Below are 26,730 nucleotides of genomic sequence, written 5' to 3' on the forward strand. Positions count from 1 at the left end.
GCAGAGAGATGTTTCAGTACAAATGAATGTAAAGTCACATGCCAAAGGCAAAGAAATGAACAGCAGACATACAAATGAGGAAACAGCTATCTGTATATCTAATGAGACGTATAAAAAGATGTCTCTTACTCTGGGTGCCTTTTGAAATGAGGGCTAGTTCAGTGAGCCCCCAGCAATCCTCAATAAAAATTCAACTCTAATACTAAAATGTTCCTTTCCTCTCTTAAAGGCCTGGGTAAAAAGGCAGGCCTTGCAGCATGCCCTGAAAATCAACACTCAGTTGTTTAGTGCAAGGTGGAGAAGTGGTTCCAAAGCTGAAGGACTCTCAGTGAATGTGTACCATAGGTTGGTGGGAACGCCAAGTTGAGTGCCTCCACTGGACTGCAGCTGTGGCAATATTTCCTGTAAAGGTCGGGGGGAGGCCATTTCTGAAGAGGATAGGACCCCGCCCCCCCCAGCCTCTTAGAACTTCATAGAGCAAAGCAGTACTTGTTTCATCAAGATTGGATTAGTGCAATGCCCTGTACATGGGGCTGCACTTTAACTCAACTTGGAAACTAAAACTGATGTAGAAGGTAGTGGCCTGCCTGGTAAGTGGTGTGCCTTGATAGGACATCAATGGTCAGCCATCTGCACTGGAGAAAGGCACAAATCACAGTAAATAGAGTGCAGGGTCCTGTTCCCAGACACATGAATAAAGCATTATGAGGCACAGCTGTTCCATGGTCAACTGACGGTAGCTGGAGCTCCAACGCTAGTCCCAGAACGTGAATGAGAGTGACTGATGGTAGACACATCCTTCCAGTGGGGTGTGAGAAATCACTGTCACATCTACTCACTACTTCCCTTTGCCTATGAACTTCACTTCAGCCATATCCAGATTGAGTTTTAAACAGCTTGCCTCTCTTCCAAGCCCCAATCTCCAAGCATGACCGGGTGCTCAACAGCACTGGCAGAAACAGGCATGGTAGAGAACAAGAACTGGGTGTTGTCAGTACACTGATCATTCTGCATCCCATACTTCCTCACTAACCCTCTTAAAGGCCATATATGCACGTTAAACAGGAGTGGAGTGGGGATGAGATGGAACCCTGCTAAACTCCAAATAACAGCACTCTAAGGGGGACAGAACATTGATTCAGGACAAGTGGCTCATGCCAACTTCTGGGAACACTTGGTTGGGGAGGAATGGAGCTGCCCAAGAGCAGCCCTATCAATTGCTGGTGCAGTCCACAGATGATTCAATGACACCTCATGGTCATTGGTATCATGGCAGCTGATAGCTCTAATGTCAGAGTGAACACATGATCTTCATCCATTGCCAGGAGGTGATCAACCAATGGCACCTGTGCAATTGCTGTCCTATATCCAGACTGACAAGAGTTAAGGAGATCTGAGGCACTTAAGGTACTCTGGGAGTTGTCTCAGCACAGCCTTCTCAATAACTTTTAACCAGGAATGTAAGATTGGATACTGGACAAGAGTTAGCCAAATAGTATTGTGTTAGTTTCATGAGCGAAGACCATGCAGCAGCTTCCTTAAGTGAAACTGGCATCTTGCTCTTCGTAAGAGAGGAACTGATAGATACAGGTGCGGTCTCTGGGTTGTCAGCAGAGTCCCTGCTGCAACAGCACGTTCTGGGATGTAGAGGTGTGTCGTTTGCTCTTTTGCGCTTCATCAAAGACAATGTTATGCAGGGGTCCCAGGTAAATAACAGAATCAAAGTCTTTCCTGTCTCCCTTGATCCCAGTTAGGGTGAATGCCAATACTCAAAGGCTTGGCTGGCTCAGTGGGTTTTTTTTACTCCTCCGTCCTTTACCACCTTGTGCCTGAGTACGATAATGGTTGCATGATTGTGGTTTGCTATGTGGCTGAGGAAAGCAAGCAGCAGTATCTTCCACAGCTGCTGTGCAAATTGCACCTTCTGTCCGTGGCAGACTGAGTCAAGCTGCACCTCCAGCAGTGTCTAGAGACTGACACTCATTTGACTCAGAGCTCCATCCCCCGCTTGCCAGAAATTCAAAGACTGAGTCTCCTCCACAGTAATGTTTAGTGGCATCGTGGCACCATCTGACTGAAGGCAAGTATTAATATATAATTGAAATGTCGGTGTCTCTCCAACCACATGTGCTTTGCTGCACATGGTTTTCTGGTGACCGTTCTGTCTATTGCACACGCTGGTCCCAGAATTTCACTGCCATCCCCCCTGTAAATTGGAGTGGATTATTTTGTCTTCCTTATGACACCATCCTGATCCCTGCTGAGGCTCCTCTCTCTCAGGCGCTGTACTTTCTGTACCCCCTGTACTTATCACTTTCTGAATGATATACAAGCAGGTGGGAAGAGAGAGGCTTCCTGAAATTATCGGGTACCATAAAAGACTTTTCACCTAAAAGTGTTGAGGAAACACTGCCTAACCCTGGGAGAAAAAAGAGAGATGGCACAACACTATGTAGGAAGCTATCCCTGGCTCAGGAATGGATTGGAATTACAAATGAGAGTGGCATCAAACCCAAGACATAGTGCACCACCTGGTCCTGGACAGATCCATCCTACCTCTGATGATCCCTTAGGAATCTGTTTTTCTCTTGTGCGTTGGTAACACCTGTGTGCTTTGTCTTATCAAATATCGAATCAGTACAGAGTGTTCATCATTGGCAGCACACACTTTGCATGTGAGGGGAGTTTTTACTTTCTGCACCTACTGCAGTATTCTCATGCACAAGAGACCAGACAGACTGTATGTTAGAGGAGATGTACCCGGTTCCCCTTTTATTCCATCCTCCCATCTCTGTTCCTTGAGCTGGAATCAAATGTCAGATCAAAATAGTAGAGACAAAATGTTCCTGACAAGAAGCAGCTGGAAGTTGATGTATGCAGGGGTTGCACTGAACCGCTGATGAACCTGACAGGGATGGATGTGACAAGACCAAGCTCAGAAACTCCCCTTTGAAATCTCTGCTGACACTGCACCAAGCATGGATCACTGTGCTCCTATCTGTGTTCCGCTGGCAGCCCCAGGATCCTGTTGTCATCTTCTCAGTGCCAGATCGGTCAAAGTTTTTTGTTTTATTTTTATCTACAATTTTGCCCAACTAACTAGTGGGGTTTGTCAAAATTAAACAATTTTCACAGGAAAATGTTTTGATGAAAGTAATTTTTTTGAGGGGATATTGGAAACTTTTTACTTTCTAATTCAAATTTTGAAATGTCTTTTTTTTTCATTTTGACATTTCCACAATGTTGGAATGTTTCTTTCCATGAAAACTTTTCATATTTTGACTTTTTATTTAGTTTCAGCAAGAAAACAAATGTCAAAATATTGGATTTTCTGGTGGGATGGGAATTCTGTGTTAAACAGCTGTAGTTGGGGCAGTTTTCTGTTCATTCAGTAAATCCTCTGACTTAACGATGAACATTTTTCAAGCGTCTGTAAATGAGTCTGAACAAACATTTTAAAATAATTTACTACTTCCTGCTCTGTCTGTGCATCTTTGTTACAGTCTTTTGGGGCTTGATTGCAGGCTTTGTGTGGAAGAAGCAGGAGAATAGGTGGAAACCCAACTGTTTGAGATACGGTCATCCTAGAACTCTTCAGTTCCCTTTCACAGGTGGGAAGGTGAACACCCAGTTGATGGTTGTGCTCTAGTTCTTATTGTAAACAGCCCAGTTCTCAATTGTAGTCTTTGCCTTTGTTTAATCCCGATGTCTAGAAGAGTAGATGAACAGAACATGAGAAGAAAGGAGTGTCCCTATTGCAATAGATGGTCACATTTCTTACCTTTAAAAACAAAAAAAGCAATCAGGTGATTTTTGCATATGCCCAGTTCTTAACCAGCACTGGGGGGACCACCTTTACACTGTAGTGCTACCACCACTCACCCCAAACAGTGACCTCCTCCCATGGCACACAATCCCCACATTTGGTGTGAGGCATACTCTCTCTGGTTCACCATCAATAGTTAACTATTCATTATCTGAGTTAATTATCTTTTATGGAAACTTTACAAACATTGCCCTGTCCATGTTCATGCGGTGAGGTGCCTGACTGCAGGGGGACTGGGAGACATACACTGGCTACTGCTCACACATCTTGCCATGGAGCCTTGCTGATTCTGGTTACCGGTTTGTGTAGAAGTGGGACTAGCAAGGATTCTAGGGGTATCTAGCTGATGGAGGGAGAAGGCAGGTGTAGGGAGGAGCTGATGAAAGTGCTGGTGTGAGGACGAAGCTGGTGTTCTAGTGGGGGATCAACACAATACTAAGTGGAAATCAAAGCAAAGGTAGAATATAGAGTATTACAATCGTGTGTGTGCACTCTGTTTACTTCCTGCCCACATGCAAGCTCTGGTGAGTCCTGTTCTCTCACATGTACACTGTCATGAACTGCTTCTCCCATGTACAATACACACTTGCGCACTCTTTTAAAACCCAGTTTTGAGGCTGCACTCACATGAGCATGTATACAAAGATCACTGTGTTCTTGGTCTGGTTCCCAAATGGGATAGAGAAGCTATTCTCAGCAGTTGACTCTGGTTCTGTGCCCACACTGGCTACAACATGAACGTTGATTTTAAGTTCACACTGCTCACACAGAGAATATTCTCACCAGTGTGCTGTAATCCTGGCCTCAGACTGGAGACAATGGGGATATAGTCACCCAGCTCAGAACACACAGAAATCACCTGATCCATCAGGAATATTCTCAGCAGCAGGCTGTCTGGTTCTGTACTCACCACGGCTAGAATAGGCAATTTCCCTGCGATGCGTTCTGGTCTGGGTTCATATTGGCCAGTGAGCTCTGGCGATCACTGTTTATCTCCTGTGTACACAGCATGGTCTCCAGACCAAAAGTGTGGGGCAAGGCCCCTGGTTTTTGCAGCACTCCAGTGTGGAAATTCTGTTTCTCTTTGGCTCAGAATTCTGGTAGTTCACATAATTATAAAGAGAAATGCTCACAAGGAAGGTGGCTCCTTCCATTTGATCCTTTGGCTGTGGCTACACTTAGCGCTTCAAAGTGCTGCCGCAGCAGCGCTGCCGCAGCAGCGCTTTGAAGCGCTAAGTGTAGTCAAAGCACCAGCGCTGGGAGAAAGCTCTCCCAGCGCTGTCCGTACTCCACCTCCCTGTGGGGAATAACGGACAGCGCTGGGAGCCGCGCTCCCAGCACTGGGGCTTTGACCACACTGGCACTTTGCAGCGCCGCAATTTGCAGCGCTGCAGAGGGTGTGTTTTCACACCCTGCTGCAGCGCTGCAAATTTGTAAGTGTAGCCAAGCCCTTTGATCTTTTACACTAGTAACTCCTACAGAATTAACTGCCTCTACCTGGTCTGTATGCTCCTGAGCAATTAAGGATTTGGCTACACTTGCAGGTGTGCAGCGCTGGGAGTTAAAGCTGTCTTCGTACAGCTGTGTAGGGAAAGCGCTGGAGTGTGGCCACACTGACAGCTACCAGCGCTGCAGTGTGGCCACATTTGCAGCATTTGCAGCGGTGTTGGGAGTGGTGCATTATGGGCAGCTATCCCAGCGTTCAAGTGGCTGCAATGTGCTTTTCAAAAGAGAGGGGTGGGGTGGAGTGTGACAGGGAGCGTGGGGGAGAGAGAGAGAGTGGATTTTTGGAGCCGATACTGTGTCAGCTCCCTGCCTTGCAAATTCTGACCCCTTCCCCCACACTCTTAAATGCAAATAGCCTTCAGACCAGATAAGCAGCTGCTCCTACGGACTCCCTTCCTCTCCTTCCCCCCCGTGCTGTTTCTCTCCTCAAGCAAACACTAGCTGTGGACATTCATCCCCCTGCCTGCCTCATTCACAGCAAACAGTAGCTGTGTTTTGTTTTTTAGATAAGCAGCTCCGGGAGCCCCGAGTTCACAACAAAACAAAGAGAGGCGGCATAACAAAACAAAGAGAGTTCTTTAGTTAAAAGCATTATGGGAAAATTCTGGAGGTCAGTTACAGCGTAGTAAGATTAATCACTGTTTACACTGGCACTCCAGTGCTGCAGCACCAGCGCTGCAGTCGTTATTCCCCAGACAGAGGTGGAGTACAGCCAGCTCTGTAGCCAGGGAGATACAGCGCTGTATGTGCCTTGCAAGTGTGGACGGTGAGTGAGTTGCAGCGCTGTAAAGCCACCACCAGCACTGCAACTCTCCAGTGTAGCCAAGCCCTAAGCCTCTGCCATGGTAAACTCAAATCTGGCTAGCAATAAGGATGCCTTTCTGTAAATTTAGTCCTGGTTCAAGCAGGAATCACTCACATATGCTTGTTATGGCTGCTTCCTCCATCAGTTGGTCTCAAGTCTGACATAGAATCATAGAAATTGAGGATTGGAAGGGACCTCCAGAGATCATCTAGTCCAGCCCCCTGAGCTGAGGCAGGACCAAGTACACCTAGACCATCTCTGACAAGTGTCTTTGTCTATCTCGTTCTTAAAATCTCCCAGAGATGGGGATTCCACAATCTCCCTTGGAAGCCTGTTCCAGTACTTTATTCTTGTAGTTAGAAAGTTTTTCCTAATAACTAATCTAAATCTCCCTTGCTGCAGTTTAAGCCCACTATTTCCTGTTTTACCTTCATTAGACACACACACCAATTGATGACTGTCCTCTCTTTAACAGCCCTTACCATATTTGAAGACTGTTTTCATATTTCTCTTCAGTCTTCTCAAGACTAAACATGCCCAGTTGCTTGTTTGTTTTTTTTTACCTTTTTTGTATAGGTCAGGGTTTCTAAACCTTTTATCATTTTTGTTGCTCTCCACTGGGCTCTCTCCAATTTGTCTACATCTTTCTTAAAGTCAGGCACCCAAAATTGGACAAAATATTCTGTCTGAGACCTCACCAGTGCCAACTAGAGTTGAGACAATTACCTCCTGTGTCTTAGATATGACACTACTGTTAATATAGCCCAGATTGAGATTTGCCTTTGTCGCAACTGCATCACGTTGTTGACTCATAGTTAGTTTGTGGTCCAATATAACCCCCAAATCGTTTTCAGTGGTAGACTGCCTAGCCAGTTATTCCCCATTTTCTAGTTGTGCATTTGATTTGTCCTTCCTAAGTGGAATACTTTGCACTTGACTTTATTAAATTTCATCTTATTGATTTCAGATCAACTCATCAAGGACACATTGAATTCTAATCCTGTTCTCCAAAGTGCTTGCAGTCCCTCCCATCTTGCAGTTATCTGCTAATTTTATAAGAATAGTCTCCTCTCCATTATCCAAATAATTTAATGAAAATAGTGAATAGTACTGGACCCAGGAAAGGGACCCCTGTGAGACCCCAACAGATATCACCTCCCACTTTTATGGTGAACTATGGATAACTACTCTGAGTACTGTTTTTAACCAGTTGTGCATCCATAGAATCATAGACTAGCAGGGTTGGAAGGGACCTCAGGAGGCCATCTAGTCCAACTCCCAGTCTAGTCCAACCTCCATCTTTATAGCTACTTCATGCAGATCACATTTTCCATAGTTTGCTTATGAGAACAACATGTAGGACTGTCAAAAGTCTTACTAAAATACATCATGTCAACTTCTTTCCCCTCATTCACTAGGCCAGTAACCCTGTCAAAGGAGGAAATTAGGTTGGTTTGGCATGCTTTGTTCTTGACAGATCCATTACTTATCACTCCATTATCCTCTAGATGCTTACAAATTGATTGTTTAATAATTTGTTCCAGTATCTTTCCAGTTAAAGATAGGCTGATTGGTCTATAATTCCCTGGGTCCTCTTTGTTCTCATTTTAAAAAAGATAGGTATTGTGTTTGCTCTTCTCCAGTCCTCTGGGACCTAGCATATTCTCCACGAGTTCTTGAAGATAATTGCTTATGGTTCTGAGATTGCTTTAGCTAGTTCCTTAAGTACCACAGGGTAAATTTTGTGAGGCCCTGATGACTTGAATACATCTATCTTATCTAAATATTCTGTAGCTTGTTCTTTTCTTTTTCTGGCTTGTGTTCCTTCCCTCTTGTTAATATTAATTGTGTTAAACATCTGGTCACAATTAACCTTTTTAGTGAAGACTAAAGCAAAATAGGCATTAAATATCTCTCATCTTGATGTTGTCCGTTATTGGCTCTCCTTCCTCGCTTAAGTAGAGGACCTACACTTTCCTTCGTCTTTCTCTTGCGCCTAATGTATTTATAGAACTACTTCTTTTTGCCTTTTATGCCCTTGTCTAGGTATAATTCATTTTGTCTTAGCCTTTCTGATTTTAAGCAAGTTCCTATAACCTGGCAGGATATCGGTCAGTATATTATCCCCCATCTGTTCATATAGGCAACATTTCTACTACCTCTTTCTACAAACACATTCAATTAAGGCCTAGCAGAGTTTGAAAAACTGAAATGACCAGTATTCTGTTGGTTATCAGGTCAGTGGAAATGGATAACGTTTACCCTGGCTTTCAGTTCCCAAATCGTTTTAATACAAATTTTGGTCCTGGCATCTGGGAAGTCTCCTGCAGTAACTGCATGAATATATAATTCTGAAACACATGAAAAACATTGATAATTAGTGGGACAGAACTTCAGAGGAGAGGTGGGAATGGGAGAGAAGCAACTCTCCTTGTCCAAATGTTATAGATTGTAATTAGGACAGAGCAAATGCAAAATACAGCGAACAATTTCTTTATTCCAGGAATTTCTAACCAACAACAGATTGTGCGTCAACCACTTTTCTGGCAACACAGGTTAAACTTTTCGAAAACATCTGAGTGATAAAGGAGCATAAGAGCTGAAAGTAGCTGGGACTTGTGTTTCTGAGGCACTTTTGAAAATCCCACTCTCCTACACAAAGGATGCACCTACGTCATCTAGCAGACGCTGAGGGGAACTCATGTCGCTATGCCTTGCCCAGAAAACAACTCTAAGGTTTCTTTTCCTTTTGCAGTTTCATTTGAGTAACTGGCTTTGATTCACCCATACTTTAATTTTATACAGCACCTTAGATGCCTGGAGATGGATGGGTCCTTTAGAAAACAAATGAATAAACTATTCCCTCTCTCTTACCCATTTAATGAAAATGTGACATTAGGCCAGACCTAACTGTGATTCCTGTGACACCCTGCTAGAGACTTCCCTGCAACTAGTTATGAAGACTTTCTTTCTTTCTTTGCATGCAGTTAGCAAGCCGGGTGCCCTGTGCTCATGTATGCTTGTCCTATAGACTTCACTTTGAGTGGTGGGTGCGCAGCCCTTCTGCAAACCCGGCCCTTAGTGTTTATGAAGCACTTTGACTCCCCCCACTCTGAAACTTACTATAGATGTGCAAGCTATTGTTTGTTGTTATGCTGACAGTTACCACCCAATCAATGTAACTTCAATTGCTAATGGAACAGATTTAAGAGAAAATCTTTGTAAACACCTTCAGGTAAATGGAATGAGGAGTAATAAAATCAACCTAAGTTTATAAAGAGGGGACATTAGTCTTAGGCCTAAAGCAGGTGCATGGCAGACAGGTATCTCGGCTCTACTCCTGGATCAGACTTGATCTGTGACTGTAGAGAAGAATAAAAAACCCCACAACATCTTTTTGTCCCCAAAACAACCCCCCTATTGAACCAAAATTCTCTGCTGTGCACACAATTTTCCCCCTGGGGAAAGGATGAGAGCGAATGAATCACGTGTGATAGGTTTTAGTCATATCACTTAATGCACCTCTGGAAGTTGCTCAGATACTATGGTATAAGAATCTGTATAGAATAGAAGCCACTGAATAATTAAGCTTCACAATAGTCCTGTGAGGTAGTCAGTTTCACTCACCACTGAAATGAGCTACTTCTGAGATGAAATGGGGTAGCTGTTTAAAAGCACACAGCAATTCTACATGACAGGAAGCAGAGGATACCGTGTCCACTTGAAATGGCAGGAGGAATTTAAACAGAATAATTATTTGAGATGGAATTTGCTCAGACATCAGGGCAAACACCTTTAATCCTACAGAGAGTTCTATGGGATATTTAATATCTATATGTGGTCAGACTTTGATAGGCAATATCACAAGTAACACAGCCCCCCTAATACCGTGATGGGGCATTGGTTTAATAGTTACTCAGGTGGGAGAGCACTGTCCACTGAATTGTCACTACAGCACCTATGTACCCATTGGACGTCAGTCTACTATAATCTATACAACATAACCTGGCTCAACCAAGATTATCTTGGGAGATACAACCTCTCATTGTGGTATCTCCCATGTCAAAGCTGCAGGATCCCTTCTCTATCCTTTCTTTGTGGATTGGTACCGCATTTGCTTTTCCCTGGTTCTCTGGTATCTCCCCACTTTTCCTTTATTTTAAAATGTATCAGTATCTTGGTAAATTTGATAACTAAATAAGTCTCTTAAACTGGGACGCATATTGTCCAAACACACTTATTCTATGTTTGTATTTTCCAGTATTCCTTTACCTGCTTTTTATGATGATATTTCCGTCATATTTCTGATTGTTTGAACCTCTTTTATTCATTCTTCTTATTGAAGACATTTTTAAAACATTCTGTATCTCAGCCATTCTGATTTCATCCCTTTCCACTCTTTTCCCTACAGACCTTTTTTATTCCAACATATTGTTTCAAAGCCCTTCTCATTCCCATAACTCCTTTGGCTGGTATAACTCATTTAAATATGTTGTTGAACTCTCAGAATAAATTAAGGCTTATGAGGAAAAGGTATTTGTTCTTTCCTTCTATTTCCAACAATGAGGTTTTTTTTTTTTAAATCCTCAGATCTATTGAATTAGTACCTGAATTATACTGACTGCTTGTTCTTTTCCCAGAAGAACTCTGTGGTGTACCTTTAATTATGTTATGTTTTAGTCTTCTCCAGCCTTCTTCTGTGCTTGTGGATTTTAATACCTCTTCCCATTGCATTGTGCTCATTCAATACTTTAATTCCTGAAAATGTGCTTTCCTTTATTCTGCTGCATTCTGTGCATTCTTACCTGACTTGGCTCAAGTTGAATAGTTTGTTATGACTGGTAATGGACTTCCCGGTTGTCCTCCACTGTTCCTCCCAACTGGCTTCTCTTCTGCCTGGAGCTCTACTTTCTAGATCATAAAGTTGTTGTCTTTGTAACTTGGGAACATCTTTGCATATTTACACTGATTATCCAATACATGTCTGGGTAGCTAAGTCCCTTGTGAGTACAATATACAGTGGTTTCAAGAACTTCCAGGAAATTTTCCATAATCCATCTTTTTTTGTCCTGGGTGGGTCTGTAGCAGATGCAACCTATAATTTTGCCCCCTTTTAATCCACTGTATCATTGTTCAAATTACTTAACTACTACACTCTTCATTGTTAGATTGTATTTCTCACTGGGATATTCCCTAATGTCTCACCCATTAAAAGTGAGATCTGTGGCAGTTCTCTAGTTCTGTAGCTATGCCTTCCTCTCTCTTGTGAGACACCAATGACGTATTATTGGAAGACACACCTAAGTAAGAGCTCATTGGCCTGAGAAAGGGGTGGTGCAGAGATTAGTGGAATGTACTCCCACCATTGGAGCCTGCCTCCTCCTCCTGCCATCTTAATATCCTGCTTGTGAAATAATTACGGTGTAATAATCCATAATGGAGATTTAAAAATTTGCTCCACACTTTCCCCCATCATTAGGAGGTAAATCTATGCAGAGAGGTCACTGGGGTTTGCGCACGTGTTGTGCTCATTCACTAGCATTCCAAGGGAAGGTTTAAATCTGTGTCATAGAGACTGCAGTGAAAATTCACTGTAAGTTAGGTTCTGGTCTTACCTGTTTCTGATGCAGCTTGGAACCAGAACTTGCCTCTGGTATGGCCTTGACAGGCATGTGTGAATTTTTCATTTATTGTCCCTTGAACTGAGGGAAGAGAGACACAGAATGATTAACAGAGGGAAAGAGGAAGAGAAGTAGATAGAGAGGGGGAGAAACAAACAATGAGAGACAGAGGGACAGAAGTAGACACAGGGTGAGAGACTGACAGACAAAGCAAGGTAGAGGTACACATGGAGCCAGTCCACCCACCCACCCACACAAGGAGAAAGTAAGACACTCACATGGACTGGGGAGAGAGCCCCTTTTGCAATGGCCATAAAATCAGTCGTGTAGATTGTTGTCCAGCCCTGGGGGAGGGGGGGAAGGAATGTGGGTTGGGCAAAGTGTAGAATTGCACCACTGCAGAATTTTTCTTCCACACTTTAAATAGCCAGTACCTTTCCCGACTGCCTTCACATTTCCCTCCAACCAGATCCTTGACAGCTCCTCCCTTAAGGTAACTGGCTCACTGTTTTCTTCTGCTTTCCTTCCTCCAACTCCTTTTGTTACTGTGTGGTTGGCTATTTGTTTAATAATTTTCTAGTGTGTAAAATTTTTTTCCCTTATTCTTCTGAGGAATTGCTGTCAGATGCTTGGGAGTGTTCATTGTGTGTGTGTGTGTGTACACACACACACCTTCTGGAGTATGCTGGGGTAGAACCCCCACTCTTCCTGGGGCAACACCACTTGTTGTCATTGTGTTTTTCTGCTCTTTGTGAGAAATGGCTGTACAGGAGAATTAGACGGGGCTTTGACAAGCCACCTCAGTGGGACACAGGAGAGATCAATGGCAGATGCTGTGTGAAGGAATGTGCTTCCGTTGCTCAAATAGTTCTCAGCAATCCTTGCTTATGCACAGTACCTAAATACCTGGAGCCATCCTCCTCCTTCTCTGCTGATACGTCCTGCTGAGTTTTGCTGCCATTAGTATTCCTTGTAGGGAACGAATAGGCACAAATATCCCATGAATTGCTGCAGCAAAATCATGGTACAATCAGCACCCCAAGTCAATGTTTCCCTGCAGTATTCTGAAAACACTGGCTGTGTAGGAATTTGCACTTAATTAGTCCCAGTCTTTTTCAGTAAAAGACTTTTTTCTCTAGGGAACTTTGCAGGACAGTGAGCAAATAGCTCACCGCTACTTTAATCCTTTCCTGCCTGCAGAAGCACTTTAATAAATAGTGTCTGAGCACCAGCTCTGCAGGAATCCACAGCTACTGCAGTCCCAGCCTCTGCTAGCAGGAGTCACTGTAGGGAGTAGCTTGGAAGCATTGGCTTTGGGCTGCTCACAGCTATTCGTTTCTAGCCTCACCTAGCAGACATTGTAGGGCAATGGCTTTAGGGAATGGAGCAGGGGCACTGGCCGGGGAGGAATTCACAGCTGTCACCCCTCCTATGTTACACATAATTTCATAACTGCTCTGCCTTTTCCTCCCCTGTAAGCTGCACCTTTAAATCCCTGAGAACTCAGTTCTCTGCAGAGAGAGGCAGCTATTCTGAGAGGCAGAGCTGCTGCAGCCTGTCGCAGAGGAAACTCACACTGTGCCCTCATCGAAGCCGTACTTTACTGATTGTTCTTGTTCTCCTAAAGGGACGCTGTCAGCGTGGAAAAAAATCCCATTTCTCTCTGAAAAACTTGTATCTTCTCTACTTACAAGTAATACTGGTAAGATCGCTTCACCTGACAGTAAAAAAAACAAACAAACACTTTTCCATGTCAGTTTGTTTATGCATGTGATGTGATTGGTGCATGTGACATAACTGGGTATAGTTAATCTCATGACTTCCCTGTGAACTTAGTTAATCAGCTTCTTCCTTGCTGAAAAAACCCTTAAACTACAATAGAGGAGTAGAAAAACCCTTATAAAATATCTTCAAGACATTGAAAAAAATTAGTTAAGGCTTGTCTCTTACATTGGTACAGCTCCTGGGACAGTGTGGCCTCAGTCCAGATATTTAATCTAGCCTTTGGGTGCTAGATTAATATACACAGCTAATAATATGAGTAATACGTGTACTATTTAAAGGATGCGCTTTCAGAACTGGAGTGTTTTGAAATGAATCCGTTTTAAATGATAATAAAGAAGGTAGCACCCCTTTAAGCCAAAATAAATCCATTAGATTGAAGGTATGTAGGTGCTTTTAGTATATGGGGAAAAACCCATAACATCCCCTATCAGGAATTGTAAGGAATGATACAAGAGTAACTAGTGCTGTGTGTGTGTGTCTGTATCCCTCAGCTGCTCTAGCCTGAGAGAGAGGTAAATAGCAGGGTCCCCCAAGGATCTGTACTGGGACCAGTTCTGTTCAACACATTTCATAAATGATCAGAAAAAAAGGGGTAAACAATGAGGTGGCAAAATTTGCTGCTGATACAGAATTTTACTCAAGATAGTTAGGTCCCAAGCTGACTGTAAAGAGTTACAAAACTAGGTGACTGGCCAACAAAATGGCAGATGAAATTCCATGTCGGTAAGTGCACCTTGGAGAAAACAATCCTAATTATACATACAAAATGATGAGATCTTGGAGCCATTGTGAAACAGCTGTTCAATGTGTGTAATCAGAAAAGATGATAATGTTAGGAACCATTAGGAAAGGGATAGATAATAAGACAGAAAATATCACAATGTCACTATATAAATCCATGGTACACTCGCACCATGAATACTGCATGCTTTCTGGTTGCCCCATCTCAAAAAAACATATTAGAATGGGAAAAGGTACAGAGGGGCAACAAAAATGATTGGGGTATGGAACAGCTTGCATAGAAGGAGAGATTCAAAAGACTAGGACTGCTCATCTTAGACAAGAGATGACTAAAGGGGGATAAGATAAGAGGTTTATAAAATTAAGAATGGTACTGAGCAGGTGACTAAGGAAATTTTATTTAATCCTTGACATAACGCAAGAACTAGGGGTCACTTGATGAAATTGATAGGCAGAAGGTTTAAAACAAACATAAGGAAGTACTTCTCCACACAACGCAGAGTTAACCTGTGGAACTCATTGCCAGGGGATGCTGTGAAGGCCAAAAGTATAACTATGTTCAAATAAGGACTAGATAAGTTCATGGAGGATAGGTCCATCAGTGGCTATTAGCCAAGATGGTCAGGGATGCAACCCCATGCTCTGGGTGTCCCCAAGTCTCTGACGGCCAGAAGCTGACCTTGGATGATGGGAGATGGATCACTTGATAATTGCCCTGTTCCGTTCATTATCTCTGGAGCATCTGGCATTGGCCACTGTTGGAAGATAGGCTACTTGGTTAAATGGACCACTGGTTTGACCCAGTATGTTCTTATACATTTCTGACTTGTTGAATGACTTGTAAACATAATGCTGAAAAATGGTACCAATCCTTTGAAGGTGGGATGGATTACAGAGTCCCTGGGGCAGTTAGCAATGGAGAGACGATACCTGCTCATCCAGGCATGGAAAAGCAGAAGGAAGAAGAGAAGAATCAAACACTGGAACGAGGCCATTGGAACAACAAGCTGGAATATGTGCTATCGGTGGCTGGGGAGATTATTGGCCTTGGTAACGTCTGGAGGTTCCCTTACCTCTGTTACAAGAATGGTGGAGGTAAGTACAGCTCTAGCTCTAACCACTTACATCAGCTACCCCATCTAGCCACTGATTTCCCTCTGTTGTTCTCCACTGGCCTTAAAGCTTCATGGTCACTTGCATTTTGAATTGCTCTGTGCACTTGAGAGCTTTGTTTCCAAGAGGTGGTCAGTGAACTTGTTTGCATCTCGGGGGTATACACCTGTGTGCACAGAGGGCCTGATTCCTAGAGGTGCTATGCTTGCCCAAGAAATGCATTTCCTTAGGGGGCAGAGGCAGCTGTATTCGGTTGGCACCATACATCTTGCAGTTTTTCAGAGTGTCAGTCTGTGCCAAATTTCCCACAAGTGCTCAGTGTGTTTGTCCACTGCTAGGAAGCTTCTTTCCTAGAGGTTTCCAGAGTCCACATCTGTGTCCCAGGGACCCATTCCCTGAAATGCCTGGGGCCTGGCTGTCTATGCCCAAGAGGCCAATTTCCCAGCAGTGACCAGGCTGGAGTTCTTCACATACGGGCCTGGCATATCTGCATATTTCCTGGAAGCTCCTGATGAGTTAAGGACTCCTGGTGTAGCACAGGGGTTCTCAACCTTTTTCTTTCTGAGGGGCCCCCCCATATGCTGTAAAAACTCCATGGCCCACCAGTGCCACAACGACTTTTCTGCATGTAAAACCAGGGCTGGTGCTACATCACAGGGGGCCCCACAAAGCTAAATTGCTCAGGCTTCAGCCCCATGTGGCAAGGCTCGGGACCCTGGGCTGCAGTCCTGTGGGCTGGGGCTTTGGCTTTCTGCCTTGGGCCCTAGCAAGTCTAATGCCGGTCATGCTTGGTGGACCCCCTGAAACCTGCTTGCGGCCCCTCAGGGGGCCCAGACCCCTGCTTGAGAACCACTGGTGCAGTACACATCCTGGAGGGTACCCAGCATGTTCGTCTGGCCCTGCAGGGATGCCTGTCATGTACTCATTGTGTGTGTGGCAGGGATGAGATCCTGTAACATGTATGTATTAAACCATTGTAAGCGAAGGACCTGTCTGCCATGAAGGTGAACATTTAATAACTAAATGCTTGTGCACCCCGAGGGCACCAGTTTTCCAGAGGTGCCAGGCACGCAGCATTACTGAGGGGATTCAGGCCTAGTTTCTCTATCCTATCATCTGCCTCTCTTCTGGTATGTATTGCTAGTCAATGGGTGCTAACGTGAGTGGTACGCCGTCTCCAGAAGAGACATTGGGGTGAGTGCAAGCACAGAGACAGCAGTGTCTGTGAGGTGGGCTTTATGGGGAAAAGAGCTGAGGTAGTATTCAGAGTCTCCTCTGGCATCTGTGAAGAACCCCAGCGTTGCTTCCTTTCCCTGCAAAATCATCTTGCCTGACTGCGATGGTGTGTACGTGAGATGCGTGCACACTCATGTACGTGTGTAACGTGTCTGACACAGTGTGATGTAGGTGGGAGATGGAGTGTGCATCTTTGTGTGTGCGAGACACCTGCCTTCCAAGCATCCTGGGGCTTTGCAGGTAATAATTAGTAACAGATACATGAGCCTGTGGGGGGTATTTCCATGCATCTTCTCTATGGGGAATTCCTCAGTGCAGCAAATTCACTTTGTGGGTGGATTATTGGTTTTAGGTTTTGCTGTTAGACTTTTTTCTTAAAGAAAAATTGAAATCCTCTCCCCTTCCCCCAAGTCCTGCTAGAAGTCAGAGATGTTTCTGTGTTTTCTGTGGAGAACTTCTCCAAGGTGTGGAGCAGGAATTCCCCCCGTTTGTGTTTGGTGATTTATTGCTAATCAGACTCTCCGGAAGTTCTCATTTGGCAAAGTGAGTGGCCTGGGGACCTTGCATTGAAATCTCCTGGATTTCACTTGGAAAAGTCTCCTGGGTCTAACTAAACCACTTTCTCATGCCATTGGCATGAAGAGGATTAGCCAGTTAGCTACTTTCACTTGGTATTTGCTGCTTTTCACCTGGTGCTTGAGAATGTTGTTTTATTTTTGAGGGGGGATTAGAAGGGAGGATTTTTCTTGTTTTTCATTTTTAATCTGGAACGTATCTAGGTCACTAGCTGCATGGTTTCTGCTTTCATTCACTGTACTGTTCCCATGGGCTCCCTGCACAGCCCCTGGAAGTACTTAAGGATAACGTGAAGACTGGTCACTGCTGGAATGGGAAAAGCAGCTCACAGAGCCACCTTCCTGCCCCTGTTGCTGGTGTTTCTTAGTTTGGTTATCAAGTGCTAGAATCCTGAGAGGAAAGGGACGGCTTTGGGTGGTGTAGAACCTTTGTGAAGCTGTCTTATCAGAGAGAACCCGGTTTGGTCAGATAGTTCAGGATATAGAGAGATGGACTTCCCAAATTTCATCAGTGCTAGAGGTGAGCCAGACCCAGAACTATGGATCCAAACACTCACAGGCTGGGATGGGGTTGAAATCTGTATCAGAATCTGGCATCTGGGGACAGAAACTGTGTGAAATTATTTGTGCAATATTTTTCAACAGAAAATGCAGATTCAGTCTGACCAAAACAATTTGTGAATTCAGGTTGATTTTCATAAATTGTTTCAGTTAGGGGGAAAAAACCCTGGAAATGTCAGAATGGTTTGTTTCAGCATTTCCAAAACAAAATGTTTCATTTTGGAAGGACATTTTGTTTCACAGCATCCCTCAATTATATTTAAAAAAATTAAACATTTCGGAACATCAAAATCAAAATGAAACTTTTTGACGTTTTGGTTCACTAAACATGTTTGAAATATTTTTCTTTTGCGTTGACCAGAAATTAATATCTTATTTTTCAAAAAAAAATTTGGACCTGCACTTGAACTGGATATTTTGCACTTGGGACCTTTAGCTGCCTTCCCCCAAGGTTAGAACAAGAATGATTCATACGGTGACTCTTTTTTGTAAAGTGAGGAAGTGGTTGCCAAACAGCCTTTATTGGGGAAGAGGAAAGTGAAATGCAGGATAGCTGAGAAATTATCTATTTGAATTACATGAAACAGGGCAATTTGTTACTTTTCCATTCTTTTTGGCTCATTTCCACTTTGCAAACAAAGAATCATCTTTAGAATATTTAGAGTTCAGTATCCAATACCCAAGTCCAACATGAAAAAATAACTGTTCCTCCCTTTTCACTCTGACTGGGCGTAGGTTGTACCCCCCTGGAAGGGGTTAAACCCTGTCTATGGACGTTGGCCTCTCTGATTGAGAAGTATTGGGGAAGCATGGCTGTGTGGGTGTGCGTGGGTGTGCCCCTCTCCTCTCTCCCTGTGTGTCACTCCCACGTACACACCATCTCTGGTCTTGTGCTTGGTTGGAATCTTATTTGTGAGAACAAAGCAATAACACAAAGGAACAGAGGGAGGCTAGAATTACAAAGTAAGACCTCAGAGTCCTTTATTGGGGTCAAACTCCCCCTGGCTTCACTAGATTAAAAACTCTGTAAGGGCTTCAGGATTTGACCTAGCCTGTGCCTGGGGCAAGATAAAATGAGATTCAAACTGGGAAAATTGAACCGAGACTTGAGCCTGTTTCGGAGATGCAATTAAGAGGCGTCTCTTGAAGTACAAAATGGAAACCTGTAACCAGGTTGGCTCTGTTGTAACTGCTCCCTCTGACTGTTGTCCTGTCTGTAGGGCCTCAGGCCTGAGCAGTTGTGAAATGTCCTTGCTCCACTACATTATACCACTCTTTGACTGTCTGTGTAGCGGCAATCCTACCCCCATCCCCCACTGCTGTAACTACATCAGAGGTCCTTGTGTTTTACACCTGGTACATAACCAGTCTCAGTCATAGTTCCTTATCATGGTTGTGACATGTATTTTCCAGTCTGTTCAGGCAAGAAAAAATGGTCATGTAATGATTTTATGTGTGTGATGCCAACTGCTGGCTGGGCCACAAGGAGGCTAAGAGACCGCCAGACCTAACAAAGCATCCTCCTGTACTACTAGATGTCTGGGAGCCTGTGAAGGGGCCTATAAGGCTTCATTTTCAGACTCCTTGCGCGTCTTTCCTGTGAGCGTGATACAAATAGCGTGCTACCCGTTATCTGAAGGGGTCCAGTGTACTGCACTGTCACCGTAACCCCCTGCAAGGCACAAGGTACACATGGAGGTTCCAAGAGAAAAGAATGGTGGAGGCGGTTTGGCAAGTCAAGTGTGACAATGCCACAGGTAATCAGTGTGGGAAAGCGCTAAGGGTGGGACTAGGCTTTGCTTGGAAGTGAGACAGGGAAGTGATAGAAGAGGTGTCCCAGGTACGTGTGTGTGATAACCTACCCGTGCAACCTCGTGCCTGAGGTGTGCAATGGAGTGGTGTCTCAAACACAGGTGCTGTTGCACACCCTGGCTTGAAGTGGTTTCCACCATATTCAGGGTTTACAGTTTTGTTCAATGGCTCTCAGAACCCCCACTATACAAATTGTTCCAGCGCCCCTGGTCTCAAAGCAGGAAGCCCTGTAATTAACTGGCATTGAAGGCCCCTATGCCTCTCACAAAGACAAAGCGAGGATGTGTCAGCTGGAGGTCAGGCAGAGGCGAGCCTGCCGAGCTTTGGGTTGTACGCTCCAGGAAATAGCCACTTGGCATTCACACATGTGCAGACTTGATTGTGAGTCATTTTATGATCCATGCAGTAGAAGGGGAATCCGAGGTAGGATTCCAAAATGAGCAAACCTTTAGGTATATTGGAAGCCATCATGCTAATGGACAAACTAGAGAAGCGTTTCTCAAACTGTGGGTCGGGACATCAAAGTGGGTTGCAACTCCGTTTTAATGGGGTTGTCAGGGATGACATTAGATTTTCTGGGCCCAGGGCCAAAGCCCGACTCCCACTGCCTGGGGCCGAAGCCATAGCCTGAGCCCCACTACCCAGGGCTGAGGGCTTCAGCCCTGGGTGGCAGGGCTCAGTTTACAGGCCCCCTGCCTGAGGCTGAAGCCCTTGGGCTTCGGCGTTGCCCTCCCACCCCCCACATCCAGGGTGGTGGGGCTTCAGCTTTGGTTTCCCAGCCAGGGGCAGCGGGACTCATGTGGGGTCAGGCTTTGGTCCCCCCTCCGGGGGTCATGAAGTAATTTTTGTTGTCAAAAGGGGGTCACGGTGCAATAAAGTTGAGAACCCCTGAACTAGATATAGCCAGAGATCCTGAGGAAGAGGGAGGGCCAGAGCTCAGGGTCCAAGTGGATGAAGCCCAAGACAACTATTGTTACTAGGTAAGGGAGGTCATTTGGTAGCCTGTGTGAAATAGTGAGGGAGGCTGCAGTACTTTTCCTATTGGACAGAGGTCCCCCTCAGAAAGACACCCCCCCTCCACATGGCACCAACAGCCTTGAGGGCATTCTCAAGAGAGGTCAAGGACTGTGAGTAGGCCATGAAGACTGGTCTCCCCTCTTGTTCCTGGAGGTGGCCTCTCTGGCTCAGGGCTGAACCTTCCTGGGGACGGGGACAGTGTGGGGAGGCTGGTGTTGCTGTCTCCTGGTGAGCCTGTTCTGTGAGTGAGGAGAGGACGTTTGCCTCCAGAGCTGTCAAGCCAGCCCCTTTTACTAATATTTATATTCATGTGGATTATTTTTCGAAGTTTGTGTGGAAAGATAGCAACCCAACCCAAAGAGGCCAGCTTTAGCTCAGCACTGAATTTTAAAAAACAAGAGAGAGCAATTCTGAAGCAAAAGCATCTGACTGGCTGAACTCCTTTCTGTTGGAGGAGGTGAAAGCATCACCTATGGGCTTCCATTCAGTCAGTAAAGCAGCCTCTTTCTGTGTCATAGCCCAGTGCCTCTATAGTCTACTTCCGCACTAGCTTGGGCAGACTTCAATGGCAGAGTGTCAGGACCAAGTAGAAAGCAGACACAGCAGCTTTGCTAATTCAGGGCTGAATGAAGTTCACTATAATTTGCAATTTCTCACAGTTACAATATTGGCCTGGCCTGGGGATGGAGGAAGGCGTTTAATAACAGCAGCAATTAGTGCACAGGAATAGTGTTAAACCTTGAAAGAGCCCGTTAGAGTAGGAGAACCAGGCAGAGAAACAGCTCTTGAGTTTTTCTGAGCAAGTTCACCCATTTCATTCAGCACAAATTACTCCCTTTAGGTAAAATGGATGTCAGCCAGATCCATTCTCAAGCTAATGCTGATGTGATGTAAACGGGAGCACCTTCTGTGTGTGCCATGAGATCACTCCAGAACCCTACTTGGATACACACCGCGGAACTGTGGTGCTCCTGCAGCTCACCCAAAGATGTCTTTAGAAAACTTTTCTGGCCAAAAAATTAATTTCCCTAAAATCGTTCCCACTCCTGTGTCAGCAGGATGCCAGCTGGCTCACAGGTGGGGTATATGGTGGTGTGGGAATAACTGTACTGGAGTAGCAGCAGATTTGAAAAACAAGAGATTTTGTTAAGAAGCTTAATTTAACTATATGGATAGGAGAGAGAAGAAAAGCTTCTAGGCTTGTTCCAGTACTCCACCTCCAGGGGCGGCTCTACAAAGTAGGCTGCCCCAAGCAGCGCGGAGCGCTGCGCCGCCCTTCCCCAGTCCCGTGGCGGGTCCCCTCTTCCCGCGGCTCCGGCATCCTGGGGAGGGCGGCATTTGCTCGTGGAGCTCCGCCCGGCATGCCTGCGGCAGGTCCACCGGAGCCCGGACGAGCGGACCTGCCGCAGCCAGGCCGGGGGGAGCTCAACCGGAGCCGCGGGAAGACGGGACCCACCGCAGGCATGACTGCGGCAGGTCCGCTCGTCCCGGGCTCCGGTGGACCTGCCGCTGGCATGCCGGCGGGAGCTCCACCGGAGCCAAATGACGCCCTCCCCAGGATGCCGCCCCAAGCGGGCGCTTGGCCCGCTGGTGCCTAGAGCCGCCCCTGTCCACCTCCACAATTCCCCCAATAGGACACTGAGTGATGACTGCCTGAGCCAATAAAATGCAACATAGCAGTATTGCATCCTCAGAACTTTTGGTGGATCAACTTACTGTGAGTGGGGAGGATGCTGTTACCTAGCAACTTTGGGGACATGATTAAGGCCTGGTCTACACACAGGTGGTTGGGTGTGATTTTTTTTTTGGTACCAATTTGGTTATACAAGTACAAGCCTAGCATGGACACAGTTGTATCAGCACAAATGAGATGCCCCATAGACTATTCCTATGAGAAAAGGGGAATAAACTATATGCAGGAATGAACTATATCGATATAAGCACCTTTTTACTGGTATAACTTGTCCACACTAGGCAGATGTAGTGGTATAACTATACTGCGTAGTTAAAGTGGTACAATTTTTGTGTCTAGGCAAAAAGTAACTCTCTCATCTCCCACACTCCTCCCCAGCATTCTGGCACTGCAAGTTGCACTAACAAGTGAAAAGCTGTTAAAATAAAATAAAACCATGCAAGATTAGAGCTCATTGACAAATAAGAATGAATTACATACACCAGTTATAACTGGTTTCATTTTTTTGGTGACATTTTAATTAAAAATGTGAATCAAGTTTTGTTATTTCCCATGTTTTCAATTTTTGGAATATTTTTCAAAAAGGTTTTTGGTCACCGTAGACACAAGACGTGTGTGTGTTTTAAATCAAAATACAGTAATTAAATAACAATTCATTTGAAAACTGAAAACAATAACTGATTAATGAAAATTTTCGATTTAAAATATTCCATTAAAATGTTCAATATTGGGCATTTCTGGACAAGATTTCATTAGAAAATTTTGGAGCAGCTCTGCACAATATTCCCCCCCACACCCTTACAGACTTAGGCTCTAACCCTGCAAAGATTTATGCATGTGCCTAACTTTATTTATGTGACTAGTCCCAGGGACTTCAGTAGGGACTATTCACATAAGTAAAGCTACACATGTAAGTAAATCCCTATTGAAGTCCCTGGGACTATTTACATAAGTAAAATTACACATGTAGGTAAATCTTTGCAGGTTCAGGGCCTTCCTAGCACATTGACATCTGGCTGACCCATTAGTTCTAATCTCTGCAGACCCTGGGCCTGGTCCAGTCATGGTTTTGCTCAGTAATTACTGTGGGATCTTCATTTGTATTGTTGGAAAAGGGTGGAATTTCTCAACTGTACACTGTCATGTTGGACTCTGCAGACCCCTCAGAGTCTGCCAGGTGACTTGCTAGCATCTGATCCACATGAGTCTACTCATCTTCCATTTATTTCTGCTACATATATTAAACTCTAGACTGACCTACAAGCATGCACTGTAATGGGCCATGGTTCAAAAACATCTCAAGAAGAGGGAAAGGAGGCAAAAGGAAGGAGAGCGTTTCTGGGTTCACTGTTAAATGTGTCCATGAAATAGACAAGCTGTGCAATGTGGCTGTTTGTTGATGCAGGCATCTTAAAGTTTATCTTTCCCGTTATTTTTGTAATATTAATTGAGCAACCTTGATGATGCATTAATAAAGCAGGGAGAATAGACTAGCTCAGGGACCTTTCCCTTCAGTTGTGTAGCGGAAAAATCAACTGCAAGTATTACCCCAGCATGGAGTAATCACAGACCTGATTCATTTCTTACTCTTCTGATGTTCCCTGGGCCTCTCACTCCCACTGTAGTTAATGGGAAATTTGCCATGGGCTCCAGTAGCAGCAGGACCGGGCTCCCAATGTGAGTGAAATACCTTTCTGTACTACTTTCCTTTCAGTTGTGCTTCTGCTTCTTAACTGCTAGGGAGCAAGATGAACAAAAACTCAAATTGGGTGGAATGGTGGGAGCAGGCTGAGTTTATCCAATATTTATACGTTAGCATCCTGAGTATTACCAACTCCAAGCATTCAAAAATCAGAAATCAGCTTCCAAAAAAATGCTGAGATTTCTTAAAGAAGTGTAAGTGTGTGTGTGTGTCTGGAGTTTCTTTGTATTTGCCTTCTGGTTTTTGAGCCTTTAGGGTTCATGTTTAAGCTTTTCTCCCCATCTTAAGAGCTAGAAACATTTATCAAAAGATGAATCTGAGATTTCTCATAGAGTTGCATGACTCCAGGAGCTGAGGCTATAAAACTATCAAGAGACTCATGCTAAAATTTGCGAGAACATAGGCCACGTAGGCCTGTGCAAATACATGTAAAGACATAGACCCTGCCCAGGAGAGCTTACAACTGAAGTAATAACAAGACTTGTGTAATGCGATCTGGTCTCTTCACCACAGATGCAGATTTTAATCTTCTGAGGCAACGGGCAGGTTTGTCTTTATACCCCATCAGGTTTTAATGCCTCATTCACACTATGGTTGAAGCTGTGCAAGCAGTAATTGTGTTTTGAACTGGGTTATTGCTAGCACCATTTCCTTGATAAATTGATAGGGATTTTTTTCTTTGCCGTGTCTCCCAGGCCCCTTGCATCCTGGCCCTTCCCTCCTCTGTTCTCTACAGCCCATATTGCCATCTGTGTCTCCTTTCTCAGGGACCCTTCTTGGAGCATTCTTTGTCCTGGGGGAATTTTTCAGTCCAGGCCTAAGTTGGTCAATGGTCTAACATGTTTTTTTTCCCATGTACAATGCTTAAATCTGCCAGGTGCTTTCTTTATCCCTTACCTCATCTTCCTCTTCACCTGTGGGATCCCAGTGTTCTTCCTGGAGACAGCGCTAGGGCAGTACACCAGCCAGGGAGGGATCACAGCCTGGCGGAAGCTCTGCCCTCTCTTTGAAGGTGAGTAGACCTCAGAGCGCAACCCTTTTTTGGTTGGGGGGATGAGGGACATGTAGTGCAAGGGTCAGGAACTACAGCTGGGACATCTATCCCTCTTAAAAGAGACCCTCCCACTATACCCATGCTGTTCTCTGCAAAATTCTTTGGAAGTGCCTGTGATGTTACCATGAAGAATTGTGTTTACCCTCTCAGATCAGTTCATGATGTACCTCATCTGGTATTCTGCTGTCTCTCTCACCATCAATGTGTGATGATGCTTTAGAGGAATGTTGAGAGCCTGCCATAAAAGTCTCCTTGACTTTCCCCTCACTCCCCTGTTGTTCATCCAAAATGGTGCTGAAAAAAAATCTCTTGTCTTTCCCATAACTCTGGTCACGTTCTCTCTCCTTGTCAAATCACATCACCGGCTCTCTTCACCACCTTCTCTGAGGTGTGAGCTCTGGCTATGGAATTTGCCCACAGACAGAATTGTGCTCCTGGATCTAAACTTTATTTAAATAATTAAAACTGCTGTAACCCTTATAATTGCAAAGAAAACCTAAAATCTATGAACTCACATTTAAACTAATGCCGTGTCATCTTCCTGAGTTTGCAGACAGCCTGAAACAATAGCTCTCAGAGGTGTCTTCTTAATGTGGTGTTAATTCCCAAACCCAATTATGACATCATTTTAGCATAATCATCCAATAGGGTATTTATCCCTCAATCCCAAACACTTCCAATGCTTTTTTAGCTACCAAAAGTCTCAACCATCTCCTATCCATCTGCCAAACCCTCCAGCTTCTCCCCTGATGACTTCTACAGACCTGGTAGTTTGCTGCTCAAATAAAAACTTTAGCACATTGAAAACTAAAAATGTGAGGTTGAGCAAAATCAAAACTGAGTGTAATATTGAACTGAATGACAGGAGAGACATTTCTCACGTCCATATTAAATTCAATAAAAAAACCTTCATGTTCCAACTTCCATGAAACGGCTGCAAGATGTTCTGTCCATAACGCCAGGTGGCGTGGAAAGCCAGGGAGATAGCTACAGAATTAATTGAGGGTTGCCAGAGTACATGAGGCCACTTGGCTAGATGGACCAGTGGGGTAAATTTCTGTTTCTTTACGTTAGTAGGTGGCTGCTCACCCTGCTGTGCAAGTACAATCCACATACTGTGCAAAGTTCAAACTCCCATCCCTTCCTGGGCCGTGGCTTTATTAACAAACAACTACGTTAAGTGAAAACACAAAGAGCAGCTCACATCTCCTCAGGCATGGCTGCTCCTAGAGTGCCTCCCTGAGGACTGCTCAGTCCACTCATAGATCCTCACGCACCAGGAAACCTCCTGTTCTCCATTACCTCTAGATGAAGTAATGAGTTACCTGCAAAGTCTGCTTACCCCTTTCCCAGAGGAATCATCCCTTACTAACAGGGGGCAGTATTTCAGGAAAACACTGTAGAGGCTGGAACTGCTATGGCTTGGAGCACCCTATACAGCTACAACTCTGCAGCCATTCTCCTATTGTGAGCTCCTTACAGAGATGCCTGCTGGCAGATGTTGCTCGGGATACCTGTAAGCAACATCCTTCTTTCCCCCCTACCCCGCCTCGCTCTGCAAATGCTCCTGCATCATTCCCTAAAGTGAGACTTGAGTGGAGTAGCTCATAATAGACTGTGGTTTACTTGAACCATGGACATCACAGCAGCTGTGTCTGAATTGAAGGTGTAGGAGACTCTGGC

General features: G+C 44.6%; 1 protein-coding gene across 3 annotated transcripts in view; it reads left to right on the forward strand.

Moving 5' to 3' along the window:
- Window positions 1-12,223: 12,223 nt before the first annotated feature.
- SLC6A13 (solute carrier family 6 member 13) overlaps window positions 12,224-26,730 on the forward strand; it is a 60,508-nt gene continuing 46,001 nt past the window's right edge. For 2 of the 3 annotated variants that reach the window (XM_039520002.1, XM_039520003.1), the window contains exons 1-4: window positions 12,224-12,251; window positions 13,386-13,460; window positions 15,164-15,379; window positions 24,871-25,005. In XM_039520002.1, the coding sequence (XP_039375936.1) occupies window positions 15,169-15,379; window positions 24,871-25,005 (346 nt within the window). In that variant the 5' untranslated portion in view covers window positions 12,224-12,251; window positions 13,386-13,460; window positions 15,164-15,168. Of the gene's footprint in view, window positions 12,252-13,385; window positions 13,461-15,163; window positions 15,380-24,870; window positions 25,006-26,730 lie in introns of those variants that run through there. The other variant, XM_039520004.1, reaches the window with a different exon arrangement.

Source organism: Mauremys reevesii, linkage group 1 (genome assembly GCF_016161935.1).
Source record: "Mauremys reevesii isolate NIE-2019 linkage group 1, ASM1616193v1, whole genome shotgun sequence".
Classification (NCBI taxonomy): domain Eukaryota; kingdom Metazoa; phylum Chordata; order Testudines; family Geoemydidae; genus Mauremys; species Mauremys reevesii.